The sequence below is a fragment of the Podarcis melisellensis genome, assembly GCF_964234715.1.
Source record: "Podarcis melisellensis genome assembly, chromosome: 8".
Taxonomy (NCBI): Eukaryota; Metazoa; Chordata; class Lepidosauria; order Squamata; family Lacertidae; genus Podarcis; species Podarcis melisellensis.
Window position 1 is genome coordinate 57,835,623 of NC_138540.1, and position 27,375 is coordinate 57,862,997.

The 27,375-nt window shown below is 48.1% G+C and overlaps 1 protein-coding gene across 2 annotated transcripts; it reads left to right on the plus strand.

Annotated features, from left to right (window-relative positions):
• The first annotated feature begins 101 nt into the window (after positions 1-101).
• Positions 102-26,474, plus strand: STK40 (serine/threonine kinase 40). Of its 2 annotated transcripts, none has more exons than XM_081921697.1 (11): positions 102-228; positions 13,285-13,398; positions 15,626-15,711; positions 16,010-16,153; positions 17,306-17,533; positions 18,118-18,170; positions 20,510-20,625; positions 20,869-21,013; positions 21,115-21,234; positions 22,488-22,572; positions 23,322-26,474. In XM_081921697.1, exons 1-11 carry the CDS (start codon positions 108-110, stop codon positions 23,538-23,540), a joined length of 1,431 nt encoding a protein of 476 aa, XP_081777823.1. In that variant the 5' UTR covers positions 102-107; the 3' UTR covers positions 23,541-26,474. The 2 variants fall into 2 exon arrangements, with proteins under 2 accessions (XP_081777823.1, XP_081777824.1); XM_081921698.1 differs by lacking the exon at positions 102-228 and adding an exon at positions 6,259-6,281.
• The last annotated feature ends 901 nt before the right edge of the window (positions 26,475-27,375 follow it).

Sequence of the window (27,375 nt, forward strand, 5' to 3'; positions counted from 1 at the left end):
CTTCCGCCCGGCCTTGCTTCTGTCGGCGCCATCTTTGACACAGGCCGAGGCTCCGGGGAAGAAGATGGCGGCGGCGGCAGCCTGCGGGGGCGTGGCCGGCGTTGGCGATGACGGCAGCGTCACGTCACGTCCGTTGTCAGGTGGCGGAGTCGAAGAGCCCGAGTTGGCTGGGACAGGCAAGAAGCGGACGGTGGCCGGCGGGGCCGGGCCCGGAGGCGGCGGCGATGGGTAAGAAGGGGCAGGCCGCCCCCTGCCCGCCCACCTACCCCCGCCGCGGTGCGCGCGAAACCTTCTCTTTCCCGGGGCGGGGGTGGAGAAGGGTAGGTAGGGCTGGAATGGAGTCTCCTGGCAGAGGGCATGGCTGGCCGGCTAACCAGCTGGTGTCCTGAGCAGGAGCCCTTCCCACCGCCTCTCTTCCTCCCGTACAGCAGCAGCTTTGGCTCTTATGAATGGGTCAGCCGCGGCAGCCCAGCAGGGAATGGAATGGAGTCTCCTGGCAGAGGGTCTGGCTGGCAAATCAACGTCCAGCGTACAGGAGCGCTCCCCGTCCTCCTTTCCGCGGCGGCGGCAGCTTCGCCTCTCGTTCAAGGGCCAGCCGCGGCAGCCCAGCCCTCTACGTACTCCTTGGACTCCCGTTGCAGTTGGTGCACAGGCTTTCTTGGGAGTAAGCCTCGCTGAGCTCCACGGGGTGGCCTTCCCAGGAAGGCTGCTTAGGGCACGTAGGACTGCAGGCGTCGCGGAGCCGAGGGGGTTAGTAGACCTGGCATACGGTGCTTGGGGCGGCGGAGAGAGGGTCGGGGAATCGGGGAGGGGGGACCAACGTGCCCCTTTGCAAGCTTTTTGGTCGGTAAGCCACCACGCCCCTCCTTCCCCATCCCCGGCCTCTCACTGGGATACGGGTTTGTGGAGACAACCCCCTGAACACCTCCGTTGCGGAAATCAGTCGCTCATCACCGGCATAGAGTCCCCCCCGCTCCCAAAAAGAAACGGTTGAAGACTCCCCCTCTGTTCCTTGCAGGGCGAGGACAGAGTTGCTTTGGCCATGGCTGCTTCTCACCCTCAGGTTTGCCCTCGTCTGCAGTCTGGCCTACTCCTTCCTTTCAGAAATAGGCCCCCTGCTCACTGATGTTGCCCTCTACTTTGATCCTTTCATCTTGTTCTCTTGCATTTCTCTTCATACACACCCTGCTGGCCGCTCTGGTCTCATGTCCATTTAATGCTGTTGCAATCAGAAAAACATGGGGGGGCTGACATTCAATCCCTCTTTTCTCTTTCCCTGCCTGCCTCCAGCTGAGACTCCTTCCTCTCCCTTCCGTGACCACGCCTCCACCCACCGGTACCCCCCCACCGGTCAGTTGCTTTGTTTCCGGCATGTGTGCTGCTTCAGCTCCTCTACCTGGCCCCTTCCAGGGCTGCTGCAGCATGCCATAATTCCCCACACTGCCATCCCTTCCTGCTCAAGAGATCTGTGCTTGCCTTTGCTCATTTCTCTGGATGGGGATGATAGATCAAGGAAAGGCTGCAATCCATGAGGGCTTTCCTGTGGTGGTGCTGAGTGCAGGGCAGGAAGGAAGGTGAGAGGAAGGACTTTTGGCCCAGGAGAGGCTGGGAGCCCACATGCAGTCAGAAGAGCACGTTTTCAGGAGATTGGATGAAAACAATCCTTGTTCAGGAATGACAGGTGGGCTCCTTTGCAGAGCTAAGAGAAATATGAGGGCTCAGCCTTCACCTTGCAAGTAACAGGCAATTCGTTTTATGTATAAAAGTTATATCATGAGAATTTGCTTTTTGCCCTCTGAGAAAGTGTGGTCCCACAGATCAGGATAGTCTTTGGTACCCTCTGGATGCTATTGGATTACAGCTCCCATCAGCCCCACTCAATGTGGTCAGTGTTCAGGGACCACTATCATTGGATATGGTGGGAACCTGGCTCTGCCCAGCTCTGCCATGGCAAACCATTATCTCTGCTTATTAGTGAGCATGGCTGCTGCGCTGTAGAGTTTTTGAAGCACTTCACCATCATTATCTAAACATGATTAGCTACAGCTACTATCTCAATGTGGCTAATGTGGGAGCTGAATCTGAAGGGAAAAAAGATTGGCAGTGGCCATTGTAGGAGAAGAGATATGGGGGGGGGGGAGAGGGAGCTTCCACATATAGCTCTTAGCCACTATACTTGCTCCTCTCAAATGAGAATAATGGCACTTGTGTTCCATGAAGCAGAAAAAGATCGTGCAGCACTTTTGCACCTTAACAGCTCCTTGCTTTCTGCTGTGGCTCCACTTGACAGCTGTGGGGGAAGTTCACAGGTCTGCCACTGGCTAAAATGTTGAGGTGGGACAAAGTTTTCCCAGTCCTCTGACTCTGGTGTCACCAGTAGCTGGAGCAGAGGTGTAACCCTCGCCTCTGCTCTGTCTCTTTCCCTAGAAGTCTATGGAAGTAAGTTCCCTTAATGAGAGAAAGCTATAGAAATTCCACTAGCAGCTACTCAAATAAGATTTGGGGGAAAATATATATGGCAATTGATGCTCGTGTCCAAGAACCTGAGATATCTTTGACCTAGGAATTGAAAAAGATTTCCAGCCTGAGAGGGTCACTGTGTAGCTGTTTCACAGGTCTTCAGCATGTGGAGAACTATGAGTCTTCTTAGGTCTTCTGATCTAAGCCCTTCTCTCTCTCTCTCTCTCTCTCTCTCTCTCTCTCTCTCTCTCTCTCTTGCCTTGTAACATTTGTTTTTAATTGCAAATATACAGATTGAGCACAAATAGAGTAAGCCTTTCTCCTCTGTAGGCATAGTTTGCCTCTGATTCCATTGTGTGATTTTGGGCAAGCTTGCCTTATAAAACAAACAGGCCCAGAGTTCAGAGCTTGCTCTCCTTTCATGTGTGGACCACACTCTTCCCTTTTCAACTTGAAGCTTCTCTGGGCTGCTTCTTTGCTCGGTTCTTCCTTTTTCTTGTCACGTTGATAATGCTGCAACTTAAGGTGTGGTTTTATAGTAAGGTGCAGTCCACCACTTCAGGTGGAGAGAAAGGTTGAGAGACTAGGCTTCATTTTACAGTCCTCTCTGCAGGTAGTAGCTCGGTTGTGTCTGCTGGCTTGCAGACCCAGCCATAGCCCCATAGGAAAGTCAGGTGGTGATCCATAGAAATCATTGGCATTCCAGTCACCTTACACAGAATCTGTGTAGCTTGTAAATCTTGACAACTTTTTTTTTTTTAAACCTCTCTTTGATTTCTGGTAGCTTCTATGACACTTGGATATGCTCTGATGGGAAGCTGGGGGGCGGGCAGTGAGAGGAGCTGATTTATGGGCATAATGAATACCTCCGATACCTTGTGCTTGAGGTCTTTACGGAGGAGTTAATCAGGTATAGAGTTAAAATCTTAGCTGTCAGAGATGAAAAACATGGCTTCCTGTGTCTTCATGTGCATGAATGAGAGTGAGAAAATGAAAGGCAGGCCATGTAAATACATCCTGTGGTTTGCTTCTGGTTTTGTGTTAGTTCACGGGCAGGCTGCATAGCACTTAACCTGATGTGCTTTTGTGGGGTCTATTTGGCATTCTGAGCATTCTGGTCTTCCTTTTAAACATGATTCTAGCTCTGATTGCAGCGCTACACCCCAGAAGTAAAAAACAGTACTGTAGAAGCGTTACTGTTTATTAAATTTATTAGTTGCTTTTTTTTTGCCGCAGCAACTCATAACGACTTAGAACATTTTAAACAAAAACACAAGTTAAAACCAGCAAAGAAGAATCTCTACATTAACACACTCCATCCATGCAAAAAAGCCACAGATAATTAAAGCCAAAGGCCTGGATAAAAAGGAAATTCTTTTGCCTGGCCCAGGAAGATATGTAGTGATGGCACCAGGCAAGCCTCTGTAAAATACAATCGATCAGAGCCCAAAGTAACAGAGTCAAAGTGTGTGTTTGCACACATGCACATATATTTGGGTTTGATCTCTAAATCCATATAGCAAGATAGTTTTCCAAGGCTGGTTCACATTTGTCATGGGTATCATTTTCCAAATAAGTGCAGTGTTTTTGCCAGTGGCTGTTGGTCTTCTGATCTGTTTGGATAGATGAAGCTGCTTTATGCTGGCTCATCAAGCCTACTACTGTCTATTCTGATGGCAAGGAATGTGGAGACCTCCAGATGGTGTTGGGCTCAAGCTCGTATCAGCCCCAGCTAGCACAGCCAGTAATTCCAGTATAATGGGGGTTATAGTCCCACAATATCTGTAGGGCACCATGTTGGCTGTTCCATCTAGCATGCAGCTGTGTGGTTTCTTCCCTTCCTAGCCTTCTAATCAGAGGTGCTAACTAAAGATTGGACCTGGGACTTACATGCAAAGCATGGACTCTGGCCTTGAGCTATGGATCTCCTCTACGGACATGACAAGCATAGCGTCTGCAGATTGCAGGTGCAGATACTGAGCAAGATGCTCATGCACTTCTATTTCAGTGCATTGGCTCCACAGGGGGTCCAGAGGGTGACAACACAAGAACAGGCCTTTTCTGTGTTGGCTCCGTTTGTGGAATGCTCTCCCCAGGGAGGCTCACCTGGCACCATGGTTACGTATCTTTAGGTGCCACCCAAAAACATTCCTCTGTTAATGATCTATGGCCTCTTAATGCTATGTGTGTTAATATATTTTCTCCTTTCTTTTAATTGTATGCATGCGATTTTTTTTGTTTTGTTTTTGTAAATCACTTTGAGTTTCTTGTAGCAAGAAAAAGGGACAAATACATTTTCTTAATAATAGCAATAATTATAGCTCCTCAATGAGAAACTTTGGTGACTGATAGCACAGAAACCTGTCCTTCTTGAAACAGGTGTCTGACCCAGGATGGGTGTGCACAGGTCAGTGGTTCTGTTTGGGCTGCTATTAATTTGCTCCAGGAGAGGCAGCAGCCAGATTAATCAATGCCTCCTGTGGTTCCCAACCCTCACCCCACAGACCACTTGAAAAGTGATGCAGGTCTTGGCAGACCATGTGATGTTTCTGCCTATTGTAGTAATTGTAATATGCTGTGCTAGACACTGGGTTTTGGGGTTTTTTGCATTGCTTCTTTTACTTCTCATATTTGGGTTTTATCGTATTGCAATTTGAAATCAAATGGTAAGATGGTAAAATACAATGTAAGAAATAAGAGAAGCAATAAAAATACGATTAAAAACAAGTATGAATGTTGAATGTGATGGATTGCCGCTGTCCTGTCTTCAGCCACAAATCCACAGCCACACCTCAGACCACCTGACAGGGCTCAGAGATTGCTGGTGGTCCACAGACCACAGTTTGGGAACCCTTGATGTATCTGTTCTTCAGGAATCCCCAAGTGGCAAAGCTGAGGAAATCTAGGTTCACTAGTTGGGCCCAGAACAATTTAACTTCACATAACTTAAGACCCCTTTTTTCCGGGCCTGGGGTCCTTTGTCATGGACAAGCAGTTGTGTCCCCTCACTTGTGCTTGGAAAGGTCTGTTTGCTCCATATGCCTGTGTCTTCCGTATTGCTTTCTGCCTGTCATCTGGCCCACAGATACCATGTTTTCCCCTGAGGATTGGTTTTTCAGTGAGTTTCTCCTCTAAAGTTCCACATGAGGCTACAGAGCAGAAAGGAAAAGTGTCTTGGCCCCATCTTTCAACCAAGAGGCCAAGGGCTGTTTGGGGGTTTGTGCTTGCTGTTTGAATCTTTTGTAAGTCGTCTTGAGACTAACTCAATCAAAGGCAAGTTATAAATAAAACAGCAAGGGACTTCTGAGAAGAAGGCCTTCCCTCCCTTTCAAACTCCATTGGTTGAAGTGCCCATTTAAAACTGGCTTCTGGCTCAGGGGATGAAGGTTTTGGAAGAGTGCAGCTGTTAGGTATCATGACCAGGCTGGCTTACTATTCTGGAGTGCCATGGCCTTCCTCCACTCGCCCCAATCTCCTTATCCGTATGACCAAATGTGGGCAAGCCTTGTGGCTTGCTCTGAGCTAAACTTGCCAAACCCACATAGCTGGCATACCTTCGGCCAGTGAACGGCGCTAAAATAAGTTTGAGCAGCGAACAGCCCACTGGGTTGCTGATGTTCCAAGGAAAACAGAGTTTTTTTGCCTTTGAGCAACAACTGGGGCATGTGTAAATATTATTTTGGGGAGACATTCTGCAAATTTTCTGGAAACATTTAAATTTACTCCCCCCCCAGCTGCTCTAAATCTATGGAAATCTTATTTAGCATGTTTGTTTGCCTAATAGTGCAATTCTAACAATGTCTGCTGGGGCTTACTCCCAGGTAAGTGGGGTTAGAATTACAGTCTTACAGTTTTGTTTGTTTGTCTTGTTTATTAACCTGTCATGTTCTTTTTTTTTTTGAGCTGTAAGTTTCCTCCCCAGTCCCTGTAGCTCAAGTCAGTGAGCTGAAATTTTGGGTTGGGGGAGACCAATAAAGTGCTGTTAGTGTGGCTTAAGTGTCATAGTTGGGGGAAAAAATCAAAACTTTACTTGGAAAATATTTTTATTGACATACGCAGAAATACATTAAGACCTGACAGCTCAGTAGCATATGCTTCCCACAAATCATTGGATTTTAACAGCACAGTCCTATGTCTGCTTCCGCCGAAGTGAGTCCCATTGAATACAGTGGAATTTACTTTTTATAAAGTGTGTTTAGGATTGCAGCATGAAGGGAAAATGAAGGATCCGAAGACTGTTAACATACTTATTTTAGAATGTCTGAAGAGCTCTGCATAAACATATGTGCTTCTTAAGTATAGTCACCTAAATATCATACAATAAAAACATTGATTTTAGGTTTGAGTGGTATTGTATCTGTCCCAGTTGCCCAATCTAAGTTGTGTCTGTTCATTATATTACTAATCTTATGAAGCAGTGCATTTCTAAACTTTTTCCTTTGAAAAAAGTAACGGTGGGAAATTTCCTACCCAGCATTACTACTGGGTAGAAGAAGTTTGCACTGAGTTTTTTTGTGTCTCTGTGTAATGAGTATGTCAGCATACATACAACTTTTTTGCTTTTTACTAAGGTGAGCTCTTTTGAGATTTTGACTGATGGAAAAGTCTTTGCCCTCTGACGAATCTTCTTATCACAGCCTTTAGCCTTTCAGTGAATGGGATCTGATCAAAGTACATACAGTGATACCTTGGGTTAAGTACATAATTCGTTCCGGAGGTCCGTTCTTAACCTGAAACTGTTCTTAACCTGAAGCACCACTTTAGCTAATGGGGCCTCCTGCTGCCGCTGCACCGCTGGAGCACAATTTCTGTTCTCATCCTGAAGCAAAGTTCTTAACCCGAGGTGCTATTTCTGGGTTAGCGGAGTCTGTAACCTGAAGCGGCTGTAACCTGAGGTACCACTGTATTGGATTGGTCAGACAGGGGCAACCAGAGGTTGGCACTTTCCTTGCATGGGTTCACCAGTAAGGTGTTTAATATTTGTGTCATCAGGGATCAAACCTCTTGTTTAAATATCTTTATCACCTTTGGGGTCATCAGTTATGTAGCAGCGCAACATGCAAAAACTGCACGTTACTGCAGCTGAGTTATGGTTGGAAGTGTCAGTGTGACAAAAGGCTGAAAATGAGGCCTGTTTGCTAATCCCATTTTTTATTAGTCACCAAAGAACACTTTGGGGTGTATTTTCAGTGGCATAATAGGGCATCAAGCTGGAGTTCCGTTGGCGGTGAGAGCTACCAAACAGTGAGCAGGACTTTGCTAAGAAACATATACACAGTTGTAGATAATCCTGTTCTGTGTTTCGGGTGCTTTGTGGCAGCATGCAGTGATTATCAGGGCTAGGAAAGTATCACTGCAGTGCAGAGGCATTGGAATGTTCTGATACATTTAGGTACCAGAGTATCTCCCAACTGTAGGTGCAGTTTAGACCGATGAGATGTAGAGAACTCAACAAGATATACCTCTGTGTGTGTGTGTGTGTGTGTGTGTGTGTGTGTGTGTGTGTGTGTGTAGTGGAGAGGATATTCTCTTGCATGCTGCTCAGGGTTCTCTTGCAGAGGATTAGAAGGGGACTATGGGGTCACTTAACCTAATCCCCTTTACAGCAGATACAGCATCCCTGGCAGACAACTGTCTCTGCTTAAACAACTCCAACAGAGGTGCCCATCTCTGCCCAAGGTAATATTACCACTAGGGCGTTCCTCCTGATGTTTAGCTGAAATCTTCTTCCCTGTCATTTCCACCTCTTGATACTCGTCCTTCGTAAGATGTCTGTGCACAGTGGTAAGCAAACCAGGCCTTCACCGGTCTGTCCTGACTGGTGACAACGAGAGAGTTTCATCACAGCCCTGAAATCTTCCAGGTCCTATCTTGTGAACATGAATACTCCAAAAACTACAAGCTACTCCACCTGCCCAGCTGGTAAAGAGAAGGTCTCACCAGAGATTTCCTATCATACATGGAGATATCCATCTTCAGATATCTGAAGGGCTGCCACATGGAAGATGGAGCAAACTTGTTTCCTGCTGCCCCAGAGGTTATGACCCGCATCAATAGATTCAAATTACAAGAAAGGAATTTCTGATTAACATCAGGAAGAACTTTCTGATGGTAAGAGCTATGGAACAGACTCCCACAGAAGTTGGTGGAGTTTTTTAAGCAGAGGTTGTGTGGCCATCTGTCAGGGATTCTTTAGCTGTGATTCCTTCATTGCAGGGGGCTGGGCTTAGATGACCCTTAGAGTTTCTCCCAACTCTACAATTCTATCATTCCGCAAGGCCACCTTGGATAGAACTTTTAATCCAAAGCAAACTTTCTGGTCCTGCCAGTTTGTTCCCACCATTTCTGGAGCATCAGAGTAGAAACATAACTTCCTAAGCACCAGAGAGGTAGTTGTGTGATGTATAGCACCGGCGACACTTGGGTAAGGCCAGCCTCGTTTGTGTTGGGCCCTGCCTTTTCTCTTACCCCTCCCCTCTGCTTCTGGTTCCTACTGGGCTGGTTATATGAATTGATTGGTATGGTGTATCTTGAGCCCTGTTCAGGTGCTGTTTAAGCATGTAAGTTATCACATGAGAAGCTTGTGGGGAGGGTGCTAGCTCTCCCCACCCCCATTTTCAATGCTTTCCACTATTGTTCCAAAATGTACAGAGACAAGAGGCTTCCGTCTACAGACAGCTTCCCTTCAATTTGTGGAAGGTGATGAAAACAAGCTGGGGGCACAGCTACTGTATTTGTCATGCGGTAACCTGCATGCTTAAACAATGCCTGAGTAGGGCTCTAATCTCTAGTTTTCCAAAGTCCCTGGTTCTCCTGTTTTCCAGCTGCATCAGCCTTTGTTCAGGGCTGAAAAAAATCCAGACGCCTGATGATAGGTGTTTGATTCTGGTGCCTAGAAAGCCAAAATACTGAAATAGGCCTAAAAACATACTGCTGGCACCAAAAAGCCAGATGATGTCACCTAAGACCAATCTTCACCCACCTGGTGCCCTCCAAATGTTTTGGGCTACAACTTTTCATTAGCCCCAATCTCTTTTATAGTTTCAGAGTGGGCTTGGTGAAGCCTGCTTAAGTCTTTTAAATAACTTGCACACCTTTGGTCATCTGGGTGGTGAAAGCTGTTAGATAGAGTTCCCTGGTCCAAGGCAGATTCACGTTGGCACACTGCCTATCCAAGAGAGCTTTTTAAAAATACTTACTTACTTACTTACTTACTTACTTACTTATTTTTAAGCCGACCTCTTTGTGCATCTTCTGTATGTTGACGGTCCCATTCACAATCCCTAGCATGTCAGGGGGCTCACCAGCATGCACTGCCTCTCCATTACAGCTGCCAGAAGGATATTGGAAATTTCCACTTCCATTTTAATCTTCTGAACTCCATAGTTAGTTGAAACAAGCCAGCTTCATAAACTGTGGCTTTAAGCTGCCTTTTCCCCATTGACGGTTGTTAAGGCTAACCACAGTTTGTTGGGGGTCAGGCAGCACAGCAAGCTATGCTGAACCTAAAACGCAAGCCAAACTCCCTGTCGCTTCTCTGTACCGAGGGGAGGGGCTGGCTGCAATGCCTGCTCGTAATGCAAAACTTTGGTTTAGATTTACATCTGCACCAGGTCGTCTTCTGTATCCCATATCTGTTTTCTTACTTCCCCTGCAGCAGATGGCATTGTCATCAAGAACCACTCTTGCCACGCTCCTCTCTTTATTAGGAAAGATTTCCTTCTAAGGATGCATCAATATTTATTGGGTGGGACTGCAGGCTTGTCTCCTCATTCCTAGGCACATTTTCTCTCTCTCCAGGAATTGTTTAGGGTTGGGGAACCTGTGGACCTCCAGTTGTTGTTGTACTCCTGCCCACATCAGCCTCAGCCAGTGATTAAGGAGGGTGGGAGTTAAGCTCCCTACTCTCTCCCTGCAGCGCTTTATCTGCCATGCTGCCTCTCTTCTCCCTAACAGCAACCACAGACACCCTGAGAGCTTTGAGGGCTAAAAACACAGTTCTCCTTGTGTGGCTTTCTCGTCATCCTGAATAGCTGGGCTTTCTGGCATCTTCAGCATCTCTGAAACAGGGTTTCCTTGCGCAGAACTTGCAGGCCAGTTGTGTTGCAGATTTTGGAAGCCAAGAGGAGGCGGCCAGAGGGTGGGCTATGGTTCAGTAACAGAAGGCGCTGCACTTGGCTGGCTGCTCCTTGCAGGCCATGCATAGTGGAATGAAGCAGATGTTTACTTTTGCTCTTCGGAGGCAGCCAGATCCAAAGCTGGGGACCAAAGTGCAGAGAACAGCTGGCTTTGAATCAGGCTGCAGCATTGCTGCCTTTCCAGCCACGTGCTTGTGCTTTTGGCATCACAATACTGGCATTTTGGCACCTAGAATAGCTGTGTCCTGCAACCTGGATAAATTCTGCCAGTTACATATTTTCCTCTGTCTCTGCCGATGGTTGCAGCTCAAACCCCAGGCCAGTAGCAGTCACTGCTTAGCTCTACCCCCCTAACTTTGAATGTCTTTACTGGGCATAGATTTCCTCGTGGATTATTGTGAGTGAAAAATATATCTTATATTTAAAAAAGAAGTTGAGATTTTCCAGGTTGCTGAATTCTGTGCTGTGTTTAGGTGATCTGACATATGTTTCTGCTCTCAGCCCTCCTGCATTGACTGGTGCTCCATGGAGTCCTTGCTGTTGAGTTTATGATTCTCAGACTGGAAGAGATGGGCAGGCAAAGCTGGCCAGGGAGACCTGTTCTTGTGTACCAAGTAAACTCAGAGAGGCGAATGGGAATGTGTTGTGAGATTTTGGATGGCTCTTTTGGTATCACACATTCTCCCCTTTGACCGTAATAAGGCAGTGCCCTTCTGCCTATTCTCCCCATGAGCAAACAGATCATCTTCTTCCATAATCTCTGCCACCAAGTGTCAGCTGAAGGCAGGTGACAGCAGCTCTTGGAGGGTTGGCTGAGCCCACAGTTTCACCATAGCTTCTGTGTATTTGTTTTATCAGTGAACTTTCACAGGGTGAGAAGCCCGAGGGAGATCCCGGCCAGATTCCCCCATGGGCTCCCTTTGGGAGATCCCCTTGGCCCCTTGCCACCTGGGCGGCTCTCTGTCCTGGCAAGGCTGCAGCAACAGCTGACATTTCAAGTTTGATGACAAATGGTGCCCGCCAGGAGTCTCCAGGGAGAAGTGACTCATCTCCTCTGCATGCCTGTCAACTTCAGCAGCGTGGGAACCTCTCTCGTATTTCCCCATCGTGTCACATTATGCTCAGTTGCTTCAGCCTTGGGTGGGTGGTCCTGTGCGCCAGGGGCTGAGCAGGCTCACAGTCCCCATTTTGAAATCCCTCTTGTGTTTCCAAAGACCACCCTCAGCCCTATTTTCTTGGATTTGTGTAGGGTGATGCCCCGTAAGGAAAGTGAATTTGCTTTCAATTCAGCCATTGTTCCTTGGGCTCTTGGCTCCAGAAGCTGCAATGTGGGCAGCTTCACTGCCACTGCTTCAGTTTGTGGCCACTGCCGGTTCATAACAGGAGCACCTGGGCCTTTTTACATCTCATCCTATTTGATTCAATCTTAGAGGCGGTATTCACATTATTGGTGCTTTTCTGTTCTTGTATGAAAAGTCTAAATGTGCTTGGATTTTGGCTGTGATTGACAAAGCAACAGTCCTACATAACAAGGCTGTGACGGCTGCTGCAGCTGCAGCTGAGCTTGTTTTATCTGTGGATCACTTGAGGCCAATCTGGTGTCTGATCCTGGGCATTGGGCAGGGGCACAGTTAATTTCTCTTAGCCTTTGGTTTGCCTATATGTTTCATCTGCGACCTTTGCCCAGGATGGGCAGTATCTGGTGGCTGTGAGTGCATGGCAAAGGCACAAGGGATTAAGAGGGTTGCACAGCCATCTTTTCCCAGGGGCTGTCCCTGGCAGGGATGGAATAAAGCGGGAGAGAGTTGCATTTATTGACTTGAGGACAGTGTTCAGAATTAGCCAGGCACCTGTCGTACTTTGCACCTGGCTATGGAGCACTTGCGACCAAGTGAAGATGCCAGGATGGTACTTGGCATCTCCATCATCTGGGGATCATTGTATCTGGACTGTTTTCACACACTAATACCCCGTCCTGTAGAATTCTATCACTTATTTTTTTATAGGCACAATTAGAATGAATTTCTGGAACCAAAATGCTTTTTCTGTGCAGCTTGATCAGGAGCAGTCGCTATTAAGAAAAAGGTTGGAATAAGCCAGTATATACATGGACTGTCTCTGGATCAAGTGGCTTTTCTTCTTTAAGTTCTCAAAGTTCTTAACCTAGCTCAAGGTTGTCATCTGAACTACCAGATGTTTAAATGAGAATCAATCGCAGTCAGTCCATTGTTTGACAGTTAAGACTTTAGAGACATTTTACCCCAAAATGGCAACTAGACATTCCGTTTTGGCGACTCTAACCTTGGTTTAAGGAGCCATTTGGCGCCTAGCTTATATATCTGAGTTTTTAACACTGCTCGAGGAATCACCTTCGCTCCTAGAGCAGGGGTCACCATTTTAGGACCATTTTGAATTTTGAGTGAGTACTGTAGGTGCCATTCAGAAATAGCTGTTGGCAGGGAGGTACATAACACAAAATTAGAGAGACATGCCAACCTTATGCTTCCTATGGGAAGTCAGCTATGTTCTGCGGGTCCTGAGTTTGGAGATCATGCAATACTTCTCTCCCTCTCCCCCCCCCCCCCCCCGTAGCCTAGGATATGTAGGGGCATTACAGAGGGAAAGACATGAAAGTCACGGGGGCTCCTTCAGGGCCTCACAATAAGTGTCTGCTCTCTTTCCCCAGAACTCAGAATGAACCAGCGAGTGTCTGACAGAGGGGGCGGGGAAACGTCCACCAAGGCTTTCTGCCCAGGAATTTCCAGCAGCAACACCAAGCGGGCAGGACCTTTCATTCTCGGTAAGCAGGAACAGAGCCTGTGATCTGCTGCATTGCACCTGGCAAAGGCAGGCTGCAACCTACCCTGTGCTTACTCTGCAGCTGGCGTGCAGAATGCAAGTTAATCAAATGTGCATAAAGCTTGCATTGGGCACAATTAATTCTCTGGCAACATTCTGCCCACCCCTCTGGCATCTGAGATCCCTCCATATTCAAGCTTATTTTCACAGCCAGGTGGCTTAGGAGCTTGGGGTTTTTTTTCTAAATTTGGGAAAAGGGGGACTAGGTAAGGTTCTGAAGGAGAGCTCTATCCCTGGTACCACATTGGTGCTTCTCAGTAGCACACAGTGTTGCTCACCTTACAGCTAAGTCACTGCTGCTTACTGGGAAAGTAGGAGGGGCAAGGTGGTGGGGATGTCAGTGCTGTGCAACACACAGGCAGGGATGCTGTATTATCTCTGCTCCTGGCGACCTCCTTGCCCCTCCAACTCTCCCTCCTGGTAAGCAGCAGAGACTTGGCTGTCGTCATTCAAGCACTGCTCCACAGATCTGGCCCTGACTTAGAGCACTACCTTTCTCCTTTTGGTGGTTTGCTGTGTCCAGTGCCCAATCCCAGCCACCTTGTTTCCTTGTGATATAGCCCAAGTGCAGCCTCCAAAGGTCCTGTGGTGGTTTAGACTATGCTGGCAACCACTGAGCAGCAGGAGGGCTTGCACCAAAAGTAAAAAAGAGCCAGGCTCTTCTGGCATGTGTGACGTATCTGCCATGATCCAATTCTGGAGGAGGTGCCCTTTCTTGTATCTCCTTTAAAAGACCTAAAATGCTATTAAAATGTAGGTATCCTTTCTCTCTATTTAGATGTGCAATCAAGAAGAATAGTAATTTAGTTCTAAGTTACCTGATACCATTCCGTCTTTATATTTCCTTATTCAGATTAATTCCAGGTTGGTACATACTAAAATACCAATCAATAGCACCAAATACACTTAAGCCCACTACAGCGATAATATAATAAGCTGTAGTATGGTCCAGGTTTATAAATGCAGTCATTAACCGTAATCACTTAAATTAGTTTGAATGGATTATAGCAGTTAATATCTAATCCATATCTATTCCTCATAAAGTTTAGAAATAATGTTCAGTGGTGATGAAAACTTTGTCCGTCTGTCCCCCAGACTGCCATCTTTTAACTGAATGTTCTCAGTAATCTTGGCAATTTCTACAATAGTCCAGATCTCGAGCAATCACATTTTTGTTGATGTGACAAAAACAATTGACTCTCCACTTTGCTGAAATCACCATTTTTGCAGCTGACAATAGTTTTCACACTAGCCCCTAATTTTCTTTCTTTACTGTGTCATTCACATAACCTACTGACTTCAAGAGAGGATCTAGTGGCATTGTGTAACCTCATGTTAGGCATAATGTGTAGTTAGCTTGTTTTGGAAAAGGATTTAATTTACAAGCAAGCTCACCATCTGTGGTAGAAATTAGCCATATTTTGAGTATAGCACCAGCCATGATCTGTGGCTTTTAAAATATTCTAAACTGCTTGTCTGGGTCAGATACCACTTACATAGTTTAATGATTCTCTCCTTTTCCAACAAGATGGTTTGAGGTGGATGTTTTGCAAATATAAAGTGCCATATCTGATATGATATATCTGAGCCATTAATTTCTCCCTAAGCTTCTTAAAAGCTATTACAACTACCATGCAAATTTTAATAATATACTGTACATTTTTTTACTTCTTACCGTAAATCTTTGACACCAGATTATTTGAACTACTTTGGATTAGTATGACAGTACTTCAAAGTCTTACTATTTTTAGAAATACAACTGTTGAGATGTAAATATTGGAGCCAAAAGAGCGGTTTCCTAATTTTTCAACCATATCTGTTCCGCTCACTTCACTAACACAAAGGGAGACAGTAAAGATAATCCTGGACTTTTTAAACAAATTTAAAAAGAACTGTATCCCATACTTCCTAAATAGCAGTCACACAAACATCATTTATGTGGCCGCTGTTTTCTGTTTCTCTTCATCAACCCTCACTTGGAGCTGCAAAGCATTTGGGCCTCCATGCTCTGAAGCTCTGTGTGACTTACGGAAAGACATGTAATCCATTTCGGGCAGGGAAAGGGAACTTCCTGATAATCAGGGTCGGCAGCTGAACTGCCAGCAGTGAGCAGTGTAGGTGATGAGTCAGAAGAAGCAAAGTCCATTGTTCTTCTTTTGCCTTCTCAGGGCCTCGCTTGGGCAACTCCCCAGTGCCGAGCATCGTCCAGTGTTTGGCAAGGAAGGATGGGACAGATGACTTTTACCAGCTCAAGGTAAACAGCAGGTGGAACCCTTTTTTCTGGAGAAGAGCTGGCCAGGTTGCGGAAGCATCGGCAGCTGCTGCAGTCTGTGGCCTTGTTCCTTCTGTGATTGTCGGCCTTTAAACCGCTGACACCACAGCACAAAGTGCTGCAGCTCTGCCCAAGTCCCCAAAGGTCGGGCACCAGGGTTTCCTTGGTCCAGCTGTAAATATTCCAAGCACAGAGTTTGATGTTGGAGCTTGTTGACTTTCGAGAAAGGAATGCAATATGTGTGTGTGTGTTTTCTTTTCTTTGCCTGCTTTCCCCAAAGATCCTTACCTTGGAGGATAGGAATGACAAAGGCACAGAAACCCAGGAGGAGCGCCAGGGCAAGATGCTACTCCACACAGAGTACTCACTTCTCTCCCTCCTGCACAACCAGGACGGGGTGGTCCACCACCACGGCCTTTTCCAGGTAAGCACAGCCATCCTGGGCACACTGGAGTTCTGTATCCCTGCCCAGCCCAGCCGGTTGAATGTTCTATCAGCTTTTGCCTTTTGGAGAGATGTGGGGCCTGTGTTCCTACAAGGCTAGGCCCCTGTTCCTCAAAAGACACTGCAGACCTATCCAGCTACTCTTGTGACCATGATTGCCCCCATATTTGCTTCACTTATATGTCACTCTATTGATATTATAGTGTTTGCAACATGATCCACCCCCCCAAATGCTATTATGATTATTATGAGCTGCTTTGAGCTCAGCATCTGTTATCTGAAAAGTGGAATAAGAAGTATCAAATCAGATCAGATCAAATATATTTTAAAGCTGCTTGCTGAGGCTGCCAGTGCCACAGTGACTCCCATGTTTTGCAATCATACTGCAACAATGAAATATCACTCTGTTCAGACTTTGCTACAGCCTTCAAGTTCTTCTGACTGTAACTTATTTTACCTGGTTTTAATATTTTTACATTGTTGTAACCCACTCTTGGACTTTATGGTGAAGGTAAGAAATCACAATTTATAATACAGACTGCGGGTGACCCAAACTGAAATGTTTAGGAAGCTCTTTTGAGTCTGTGGCACATTAGTGGGAAGAATTCCAGCACACTTCCAGCAATAAGGCCTTTTCTCAGGGCCCCCACCAAACACACACATCCATCCATGTAAATTCAGCACATGACTGGAGAAGGTGAATGGGCCAGACCCGCCACACATGCTGCTGCTGTGCTGGTGGAAAGAGACCTTTTTGGAAAGGAGACTTTTGAAACAGAAGGGTTGCATCCAGTATTAGTCATACTTGGAATATACCCATTGAAGTTCATGGACATGACTGACTTAGGCCCATTAATTTCAGGGGGTCAACTCTGAGTATACCTTAGTTTCCTCCAACCCCAAAACCATAATTGGGCTCTTTATTGCATGTCTGTGATCATGCAGGTGTAGAGTTTGGGGTTGGCTGTGACCTCTCATGCCAAGGAGTGGTGGCCTAGATAGGGGTCTTGGCTTTTGGGAGCCACACAAGCAGCAAGTATGGGGGTCAGCCACTGATGGATGGAAAGGCCAGTTTGGCACCATCTCTCCCAGATTAAAATGACACCTGCCTCCATCCTTGTTGGGGCTACAGGACCGAGCCTGTGAGCATGTGGAAGACCTGGAATCCAACCGGATGGTGCGTAAGATGAAGAAGCGCATCTGTCTGGTGCTGGACTGCCTCTGCGCCCATGACTTCAGCGACAAGACAGCCGACCTCATCAACCTGCAGCACTATGTCATCAAGGAGAAGCGCCTCAGCGAACGGGAGACCGTCGTGATTTTCTACGACGTTGTGCGGGTAGTGGAAGCCTTGCACAAGGTAGGGTGTCTCTGCTTGTCTCAGGGAGCTGTGAGGAAGATGTGGGGCCCTTGTGGGGTTTTGGCAGTCACGTGACTGCGAGGGAGGCCTGGTGCTTTGGTGGGGGGCATGGCATCTGCCGATGCTGAGCTAGAAAGAGTTCTGTGCAAAGCATCTTCTTATATCCAACTTAGTTGGTGCAAAAGTCTTCAGGTCATAAATGGCCAGGTGAAATGAACAAGGGATCTTGATCTACTCCATTTTCTGCAAGCACAACTTTAGGGTTGGGGGGATTGAATTAAGCATTTAAGTTTCTCATCTTACCAAATAATCTACTTTGTTCTACAGTGGTACCTCTGCTTATGAACTTAATTCGTTCGAGAGATCCATTCTTAACTTGAAACCATTCTTAACCTGAGGTACCACTTTAGCTAATGGGGCCTCCCACTGCCACCACCGCACCACTGCCGCACGATTTCTGTTCTCATCCTGAGGTAAAGTTCTTAACCCGAGGTACTACTTCCAGGTTAGCAGAGTCTGTAACCCGAAGTGTTAGTAACCCGAGGTACCACTGTAATAGTATAAATTCCCTCTTGTCTTTCTAGAAGAACATTGTGCACAGAGACTTGAAGTTGGGGAACATGGTGCTGAACAAAAGGTGAGCCCCTTTTGCAACTTTCACTCTGGAACATTATTTGCAGCTGGTGGGATTTCTGTGGATTGAGGTGGCACGCCAAAGAAAGTTAAGCTCCTGTGTGTGCTGGGAAACACCTGCCAAGAAAGCTCACGCTTTTCAGTCTGTGCATCCACACACAAATCAAACAGCAACCTTAGAAGGCAGTGTCTTGTTTGCTTGTTTTTCCCTGGAGAAAGCACTTTGGCCTTCCTTAGGAGTTTAGCGAGGTCACAGGAGAATGAAACTGGAGGAGGGAGGCCATGTCAGTCTCATCCCCCTAGACATCTGATGCAGGAACATGTGTTGCAGCCTTGTCATTTGTGCACCAGTTCAGGGTTGACCTCATAAGAGCCTCAAGTGAGACGAGGCCAACTAGTTTTATCATCAGAGTGTAACTTCCAATAGCTGCCACTGCCCTCTCCCTTCCTTTGCTCCCAAACAACTCACCGTCACAGTGAGGAATGCCACTGACAGCTCCATGCACCCCTTTAAACAAGATGTTATGTCACATCAGTAGGTTTTGTATCCATTGCTTGCACACACTCACATGCTCCGCATAATGTGACTCACGTTTCTGGCAAGACTTTGCCTGTTCAAGCCCCTGCCACCCACAAGCACAAGTTATATCTGTTCTGAAACATACAAGGCATACATGTGGCTTCATGTCTGGCTTGTGAGCTTCTTGGAGATACTTAAGCTGCTGCATTTGGAAAAAGGATACTGGGTTAGATGAACCTTCTGATATCACCCACTAGGGCCGCTCTTACACTCCTAAAAATGAAACGCAACAGTTTTCTAGAGCAGCCGTTCCCAACCCTAGTGCCTTCCAGGTGTTTGGGACTGCATCTCTCATAACCCTTTAATCTTGGCCATTGAGTGGGGCTGATTGGAATTAAAGTACTAAAGTTTTGGAGGGTACCAGGATGGGGAAAGGTGTTCTAGGGAGTTGGAGATGAACCACCCTGAAAAAGGATCTGGTTTGCACCTGAAGGTTCTCTGAGTTCCAGCCCTGCAGTTGATTGTCTGAAGTGATATTCATGGCTCAAAGTGCCTTTCATTGACTTTGGCTCTTTTACCAAGAATGAACCCTTCCTGAGTAGGCCTTATCCCAGGGATCCAGCAGTGTTTTGCATTCAAGGTGGCCACAAGGCCATGTTCTTGCAGGCATGTTCTTGTTTCTGTTGCCACCGCTGCATTAAAAGCGCATCAAATGGCCTTGTGGAGCGAGAGATGTGAAGTAGGCAAATATCTGTTGAGCAACGGCCTGGTAGTGCAGAAATGCCCTTTGGGTGGCCCTCGCTCATCCAGGATCACAGTGAGGCAAGTGGTGCCATTTATTGCTCCTTCCTGATCCCCTGTGGGATGAGATCAGTTTTTGGCTGCCTGAAAACAGCCATTCATACATTTCACAGCTGAAGCACCTTGGATGCTGATCTCCTGATGGCTTCATTGCCAAGAAAACATCGTCGTCTGCCAGGAGGACATGGCGGATGTTTATGAGCTGAGGCCATCCTCCACCCCTCACTCACAGGAGAGTCATCAGGAGCTGGCTGTTTGGAATGCTGACTTCTTTCTTTCTTTTAAACAAGTCTCAGTTAATTTAGCCAAAGAACATTCAGGCCTGCTGGTTCTTGTGCATTCAGGCCTGTTGCTCCGTCGGCCCTCCCTCCCTCCCACTCCCAACTTCTCAAACGTCCGCTCGTATTTCTTGAGTGAAGGTCAATAAATCTGGCACAGATGATCAAAACCTTTCAGGGGAGTGCCAGACCCCCAACTCCCAGGAGGTTAATGCAACTTTTGCCATCTTAGTGCTCTCCGCATTTGTGGAGGACTGAAGGGTGTTTTAGTCCAAAACGTCTGGAGGGCATCAAGTTGGTGAAGGCTGAATCAGGGTTTTGAGGACACTCTGAACATCAAAGTTTAAGCTGAACCTGAGTTCACAAATTTAGATAGATAGGCAGCGACATATTTTTACAGTGCTTCTCCAAGTTGCTCAGGCCAATGTACATGGTCTTGCATCCATACACCCACATGCCCTTGCCAACTACTGCATGAGGTAGACTAGACTGAGAGAGTTACTCACTGGTCTTAGGTCACCCAGAGAGCTTTACAGCTGAAGGGTGGCTCTGAATAATTCTGATGTGTATGTCATACCAAACTCCCAAAAGCCCCATCTGGTCCATCCACTGTTGTTAGCTGCTTGGCATTATTCCTCAGAGCGGCCTTCAGTGTCTTTGTTGACACCCTAGGCATTCATTCTACTCCAGCACCCCTCACTCTCACCCCCTGTTACCCGGCCACTAACTTTTTCTCCCCTCCAGGACCCACCGAATCACCATCACAAACTTCTGCCTGGGGAAGCACTTGGTGAGTGAAGATGACCTCCTGAAGGACCAGCGTGGGAGCCCCGCCTACATCAGCCCTGACGTCCTCAGTGGTAGGCAGCAGCATCCCGTGGCAGCCCCCAGACCTTTCTCCCAAAAGGGCCTCCTCCCTGCTTTGCAAGCATGGCATCACAGGCATGTGACGCGGCACTGAGCCTCTCCAATGTTGGGCCCAAGACGGGAACATGAGACCAGCCCACAGGCTGGTTGCTTAGCGCCTCTCCTTTGTCTTCGTCCTCCTCCTCCTCCTGGATGGGCCCTGCTAACTCTCCAGGGCCGTCTCTCTCTGTTTGCAGGCCGGCCGTATCGTGGGAAGCCCAGTGACATGTGGGCCCTGGGCGTGGTCCTATTCACCATGCTGTACGGGCAGTTCCCCTTCTACGACAGCATCCCCCAGGAGCTCTTCCGCAAGATCAAGGCTGCTGAATACACCATCCCCGAGTAAGTGGGGGTCGGGGGCATGCCTGGCCACGGGGTTCTGGGCCTTGGTGTCTCTGGTTTGGGTAGCTCAGCTGCCCCTCACTCTCGCTCTTTCCTGACAGAGATGGGCGGGTGTCGGAAAACACTGTGTGCTTGATCCGAAAGCTGCTCGTCTTGGACCCTCAGCAGCGCCTGACCGCCTCCGAAGTGCTCGACTCCCTCAGCTCCATCATTGCTTCCTGGTGAGTGTGTGGTGGAAGGGGAAGGGGATAAAATCCTTCAAAGAGCCCTGCAGATGGCTCAGGCCAAAGGCCCATCTCACCCAGCATCCGTTCTCGCAGGCACCAACCAGATCTGGGGGCAACACCAGCCCCTCTGCTCACTCCTCCAGCCCAAAGCTGGCCTGCGGTGAAGGAGTGAGCTTTGTTGGGAAGGCTGGGTGGAGGAGTCTTTTGTAAATGCTTTGAACATTGGCCAAAAGACACAGGAAGTGTTGTCTCAACTTCTTGGGAAGGAACACCCTGGGCCATGTCTCTTGTTTCTTAATGGTGGATGCGGCATAATTTCTCCCTCCTCCTCACCTTGCTCCCTTTGCTAGAATAGCATCTTCTTGAGCTACGTTTTATACCCTGCTACAGAGACCCAGGGACGCGGGTGGCACTGTGGGTTAAACCACAGAGCCTAGGGCTTGCCGATCAGAAGGTCGGCAATTCGAATCCCCGCAATGGGGTGAGTTCCCATTTTTTGGTCCCTGCTCCTGTCAACCTGGCAGTTCGAAAGCACGTCAAAGTGCAAGTAGATAAATAGGTACCACTCTGGTGGGAAGGTAAACAGCATTTCCGTGCACTACTCTGGTTCGCCAGAAGCGGTTTAGTTATGCTGGCCACATGACCTGGAAGCTGTAGGCCAGCTCCCTCAGCCAATAAAGTGAGATGAGTGCCGCAACCCCAGAGTCGGTCACGACTGGACCTAATGGTCAGGGGTCCCTTTACCTTTACAGAGACCCAAGTACTGAAAGAAGCATGAGCAGCCACCTTTACTTCTCAAGTAAATGGAAGCACCCCATTTGTGTCCTTCAGTGCCCTGCCCAGGAAAAGGCTTGCCTTTCTTGACAGTGGGCACTGTGGAAGACCTCTTACAGTTCTGACCACCAGGTCTTAAAAAGATATTGTAGAGCTGTCAAAGGACAGTCAAAAGCATCCTGGGGATGGAACAACTGCCTGCAGCATGTGATGAACCCTTCGGTCCACTGATAAAGAAGCATCCATAATAACCTGTGTGCCATGTTGCCCCCACCCCACCCCGGTCCTGTGCTGCTGCTTCACAGTCAGGTGCTGCTGGCTTGTACATGCTGAGAAATGGTGAGGTGGGTGGGTGGGCAAGGCTCCTGGGTGCAGTGTGTGAGGGTTGCCGTCTTCCAGCTGGGGGCTTAGGCCACCTCTGAGGTTTGCACAAATGTGCCGCCTCCTGACCCACCAGCCTGTCTCTCCTGCAGGCAGTCCATGTCCCTGCTGAGCGGGCCCTTGCAAGTGGTGCCTGACATAGACGACCAGGTGGCGAATCCAGAAAGCGCACACGAGGTAAGACCTGCCTGCTGAGCGGGACCACTTGCTAGTCAGAAATGAAACAAACAGGACAGAGCAGATACCCAGCAGCATCTGTCTCTGCTGGCCTTGGGGGCTTTTTCCATCAGTTGGTTCCCAGCTGATGAGAAGTGATGGCTGGGGCAAATGAATGTCTTGCTGAGAAAGCTCTCTGAGATAGCAACACATTTTTTAACCTAATTGCAATTTTAATGCAGATTCTTAAGTATTATTAAATGCTACTGGGGATCTGAAGTCAACCACCTCAGCCTGTCCGTGAAATTCAGCTGGTCTCTTGGCTTCCTCTTTTTCTCTCTCTTCACCTGCAGACGGCCCCTTCCCTTCTTAGCTGGCTCCACCTGTCTTTCCTCCAGGCCCCTCCTGCTTTCCCTTTGGCAGTTGGAATGTTTGAGGACATTCCTGCCAAATATTAAGAGCCCCCAGGTTGTGTTCGAGTGCTGCGAATCTGGCGGCTCCTTGCAGCAGAGACCCCTGTCGCCTCTCAGAGCTTGCTCTCAAGTCAAATGCCCACTGCTCTGAATGAATCTGGGATTCCCAGGTGCATGAACATGGAGGGGGTGGGGAACGACTTGTCAATGCAGGAAACGAGCCTGGCAGGCTTTGTGGTGTGTGCAGTGGAGCAGTGAGCTTGTGTACAAATGCTGGGGGGAAGGGGGGATGCTGTTGCAAGCAGGTCTGGCCCCCACCTTCCTGGTGGTCTCTAACAGGGCTCCTCCTCCTCGCAGGCGAAGGTGACGGAGGAGTGTTCGCAGTACGAGTTTGAGAACTACATGAGGCAGCAGCTGCTGCTGGCCGAGGAGAAGAACACGCTCCACGAGGCCAAGAGCTTCCTCCAAAAGCGGCAGTTTGGGAACATCCCTCCGGTGCGGCGCCTGGGCCACGACGCCCAGCCAATGAACCCCTTGGACGCGGCCATCCTTGCACAGCGCTACCTTCGGAAGTAGCTCCTCCCACCCCACCGTGGGTCTCTTGCCCCCGACGGGGCGTGCGACAGCGACAGCCAGGTCCCAGGATCCCTCACAATGTAGCAGTCTTCCCCTGTGAGCTGAGTGCTCAACGGGCATTGCCTGCTGGGCTTTGCCCCCCGACCCCGGAGGGGGCAGCAGGGGAAAGACCCCAACTGTCTGGGGAAATGGCTGGCGGATTTTAACTCCACACCTAGACAGCTAATCTGCTTTTAATCATGACTCTGAAATCTACCTCTCTGCCTCTTTTTAACCACACTGTTCTCTGGACTGAAACGAGGAGCGTTTTTTGGCAAAGTTTGCCCCCGCAGGCTTCTTTTCTGACGCAGACGTTGGACTGCTGCGGAGACCACGTGGGCCGTGCTTCGCTCTGTCTGGTTTGAATAAGCTTAATCATTTCCCCCTCCTTTCTTCCCTCCCCCCTGGTGGGTTTCATGAAAGTAACTATTTCTTAAACCCTCTCCCCCATCCCCTTTGTTCTATTTTTAATTTAACACCTGGTTTGAATATATTTTGTGTAAACGTTGGTTTCGGGCCCTCTGCGTGACCACAGGCTTAGCAAATGGGTTGCCTCCACTACGAGCTTCTCTCCACGTGAGAAAACCTCACTCTGCAGATTCTGACCTGGGGAAAGAGTTCCAAACCAGGGGCTGTTTAAAAAATGTAGCTTTTCTGAGGGCCCAAACCTCCCTTTTCCAATCACTTTAATTATTTGGGGATATCCTGGGAGGGTCTTTGTTTTGTTCTGTCTTCCTTTCTTTTTTAAATGGTAGCTTTTGAAAGGTGCAGTAACGTTGCATTAATTCTGTTGACATTTCTCCCTGCCTCCTCCTCACCCACACTGGTACGGTTGAAGGGATAAATCTGTGAAAAATGTGAAAAGGGTTTGCTTGCTTCGTTGTTGTTGTTTTGTCCCCTACCCGCCCCGCCCCCCCAGGCTGTCTCAGGTTCAGAAATGCCTGCTGGTCTCCACTCCTTTATGTGCTCTTTGCTTTGTCTTGCCATTGCCATCTCGTCACAGACAATTCCCCCACCATGACATTTATTATTATTTTTTGCGGGGGTGGGCAGGAGTGTTCCCCTGATGCTGTGCAAATGGCAGGTCTTGCTGAGACTGGGCTGGAACATTTCTGAGCCTCGTTTGTTGAAACTGGATGCCTCTCTTGCCAGATAAGCTGTTCTCAAGCAACCCTCCCAAGGCTGTGCTGCCCCATTTCCACTCCCTTCCCATTTCCGGTCAGCCTTCATCACCCTTTCAAAAATTGTCTCAAAATGTGAGGTGTCCCCTCCCCACCCACCCTGTTGAACCATTGGATGCCAGCAGAAGCAGCATTGCAGTATCCAGGAAGCGACACTGACCTGAAGGAAGTTGGCTCAAGACCTCTGCAGTCTGGCTGTTGGATGGCCCTGAGATGAATGAACCAGCCAAGGACAACGGCCTCCCTTAGTGTGAATGTTTTTGCATGGTTCAAAGAGGAGGACTAGCGAAGGTTGTAGATCCTGAAATCTGACTTCAGCACAAGGAATTCTTTTCTACTGACGAGAACTGCAAAAGAATTCTGCAAATCTGTTTAAAAAGAGAAAAGAAGAAAACCAACCATGTTGAAACTTCCTTGCAGAACCTCTGTGCCTGATCTACACTCCCCTCCCCTCTGTGGGGCAGACTCTGCTTTTGTTGGTCTCTGGCTTTCTCATCGTTGCTAAGTTGTGAAACAGGGATGGAGTTAGGGAAACCCAGGAACAGTTTATTTTGCTCTCTCGCTAGGGATGGACGGTAACCAATCCCTCAAAGGTCACCAGCCCCCCATGCAGTCTTGCCAAGAAACACAGCATAAACCTGTCTATAAGGCATTAGCTCTGTGGATCAAGCCAAAACTGGATTGGTGAACGCTAACAAGCTTAATGGCACCCTTTGCTTGGCCCAGGTGGGGGTAGTAAATTTGGGCTCCCATTTCGCAGCCCCTTCTGTGGGCCAGACCTCTCCAGGTGAGCCAGTTGTTGTAGGCCCCTGGATCTTGTGTCCTGGGGCCCAGCCTCCCTGGTGGCTTTTGGGTCTGTTTCTTGCAGCACCATCCTATCCCACAAGACGGAGGAATCCCTCAATCGGGGTGGGGGGTGGCCAAAGATATTTCCCCCACTCCAAAAACTGAGTTGCCCCTCTTGGTATCTGGACACACATGTGAGGTGTCCTGCTTGAGCGGGGCCTGCACATCTCCAAAATGAACTATTCTGCTGAAGACAGACCCTTTGCAGTTCCCCTCAGTACTACCTACAGCTTTCTATGGGGTTGCTGTCCCAGCTGACATGTTTTCTTAATAGTATTGGAAGGTGGAGGAAGAAGTGTAGGATGACAGGCGAGGTGTGGGCCAGCTTTCACGACAACTTTCTATTCCACTTCCCAAGCAGGAGGTTTCTGTGGACTCCTCCTCTGCCTGGAATATTTCCTGTGTCAGTAGCAATAGAAGCCCCCTGGGCAGGGCCTGCTCTTCCTTCCCCTCTCAGAATTCAGGCAGGGCAGACACTGCTCCCTCTGCTTCCTTTCTCTCTCTCATCTCCACTTCACCAGTACTGACCATCTTCCCCAGCAGAGCTGGCTGTGTGTTTTGCATTGGGACTCTCTCCATCCTCAAAAAAAACATAGCAATACTCGACAGGCTGTCAAGCTGTGTGCTCCGCCCAACTCTGGACATGGTGATGAAAAGCAAACTGAAAGGAAATGGGGAGTGAGGGTGTGTGGAAATTGGGGTGAGCTGTCTGGGTTGTGTTTTTGTGGATTACAAGCCGGGTGAGACACCAGAGACAAAAGATCCTATTGTAAAAAATTGCAAAGATAATTTGTATAGAGACCTATTTTTGTATTACATCCAACTATTCCTGCATGTCAGCAATAAAATTTCATAATGTAGAACTAAATCTGTATTGTGTTGGAAGGTCCTGGCGACTTTTGTCTGGAGCCAAGCTCTGTGTGTGTGTGTGTGTGTGTGTGTGTGTGTGAGAGAGAGAGAGAGAGAGAGAGAGAGAGAGAGAGAGAAGCATGTGAAAACAGAATTCTGTTTCAAGCGAATTATTTTGCTAGCTTTTAAACATTTTTACAGAAACTGCTAGTTCTCATGCGTCTGAAGATGTGCTTGGAATGAGGTAGGCAATATCTGCAGAAATCTTGGAAGCTGGAGGGAAGGAAGGCTGCTCATGAGACCACAGGTTGGAACGAATTGCACATGGGGAGGTTGAGCACATGGGATCACTTTGTGTAACTTATGCAAGACCTGAAGTTTGGGTGCAAAATCTGAGTTGTCCAAGGAGACAGAATATAATGTGTCTCAAATAAGCAAGCCTTGCAGTGAGTCAGAGTGAAGGGCTTCTCCCCGCTGCCTGAGGAGCATCCCTTGAGTTGTTTGTGCAACTCAATTGTCAAACACCAATGTTCTACACCTGTGTTATCACTGACAGTCAAGTATGTCCTTTCTGCCCTGGTGGTATGGGTGCTTGTGGTAGTTAAAACTCTTCTAGTTAGGAATGTGTTGAGCTCGGAGAGAATTCCACTGGTCTGTCTTATCTAACACATTCAAAATTCCTCTGAAGCACCACTCCACCATTGAGGAAGCAAAACCCCAGAGGGCACAAGCTGGTACTCAACTGGGGAAGGGGAAGACACTCTCAGATCTCTCCCTTGCCGCCCGCTTCTGACTCTACAGAGTCGGAGGAGGGCTGCAGGAATAGTTTGGTATTTCCCATGCACACAGACATTTAGGCAGCCCTACGGTGAAACGGTGTTTCCGTGCACTGCTCTAGTTTCGCCAGAAGCGGCTTGGTC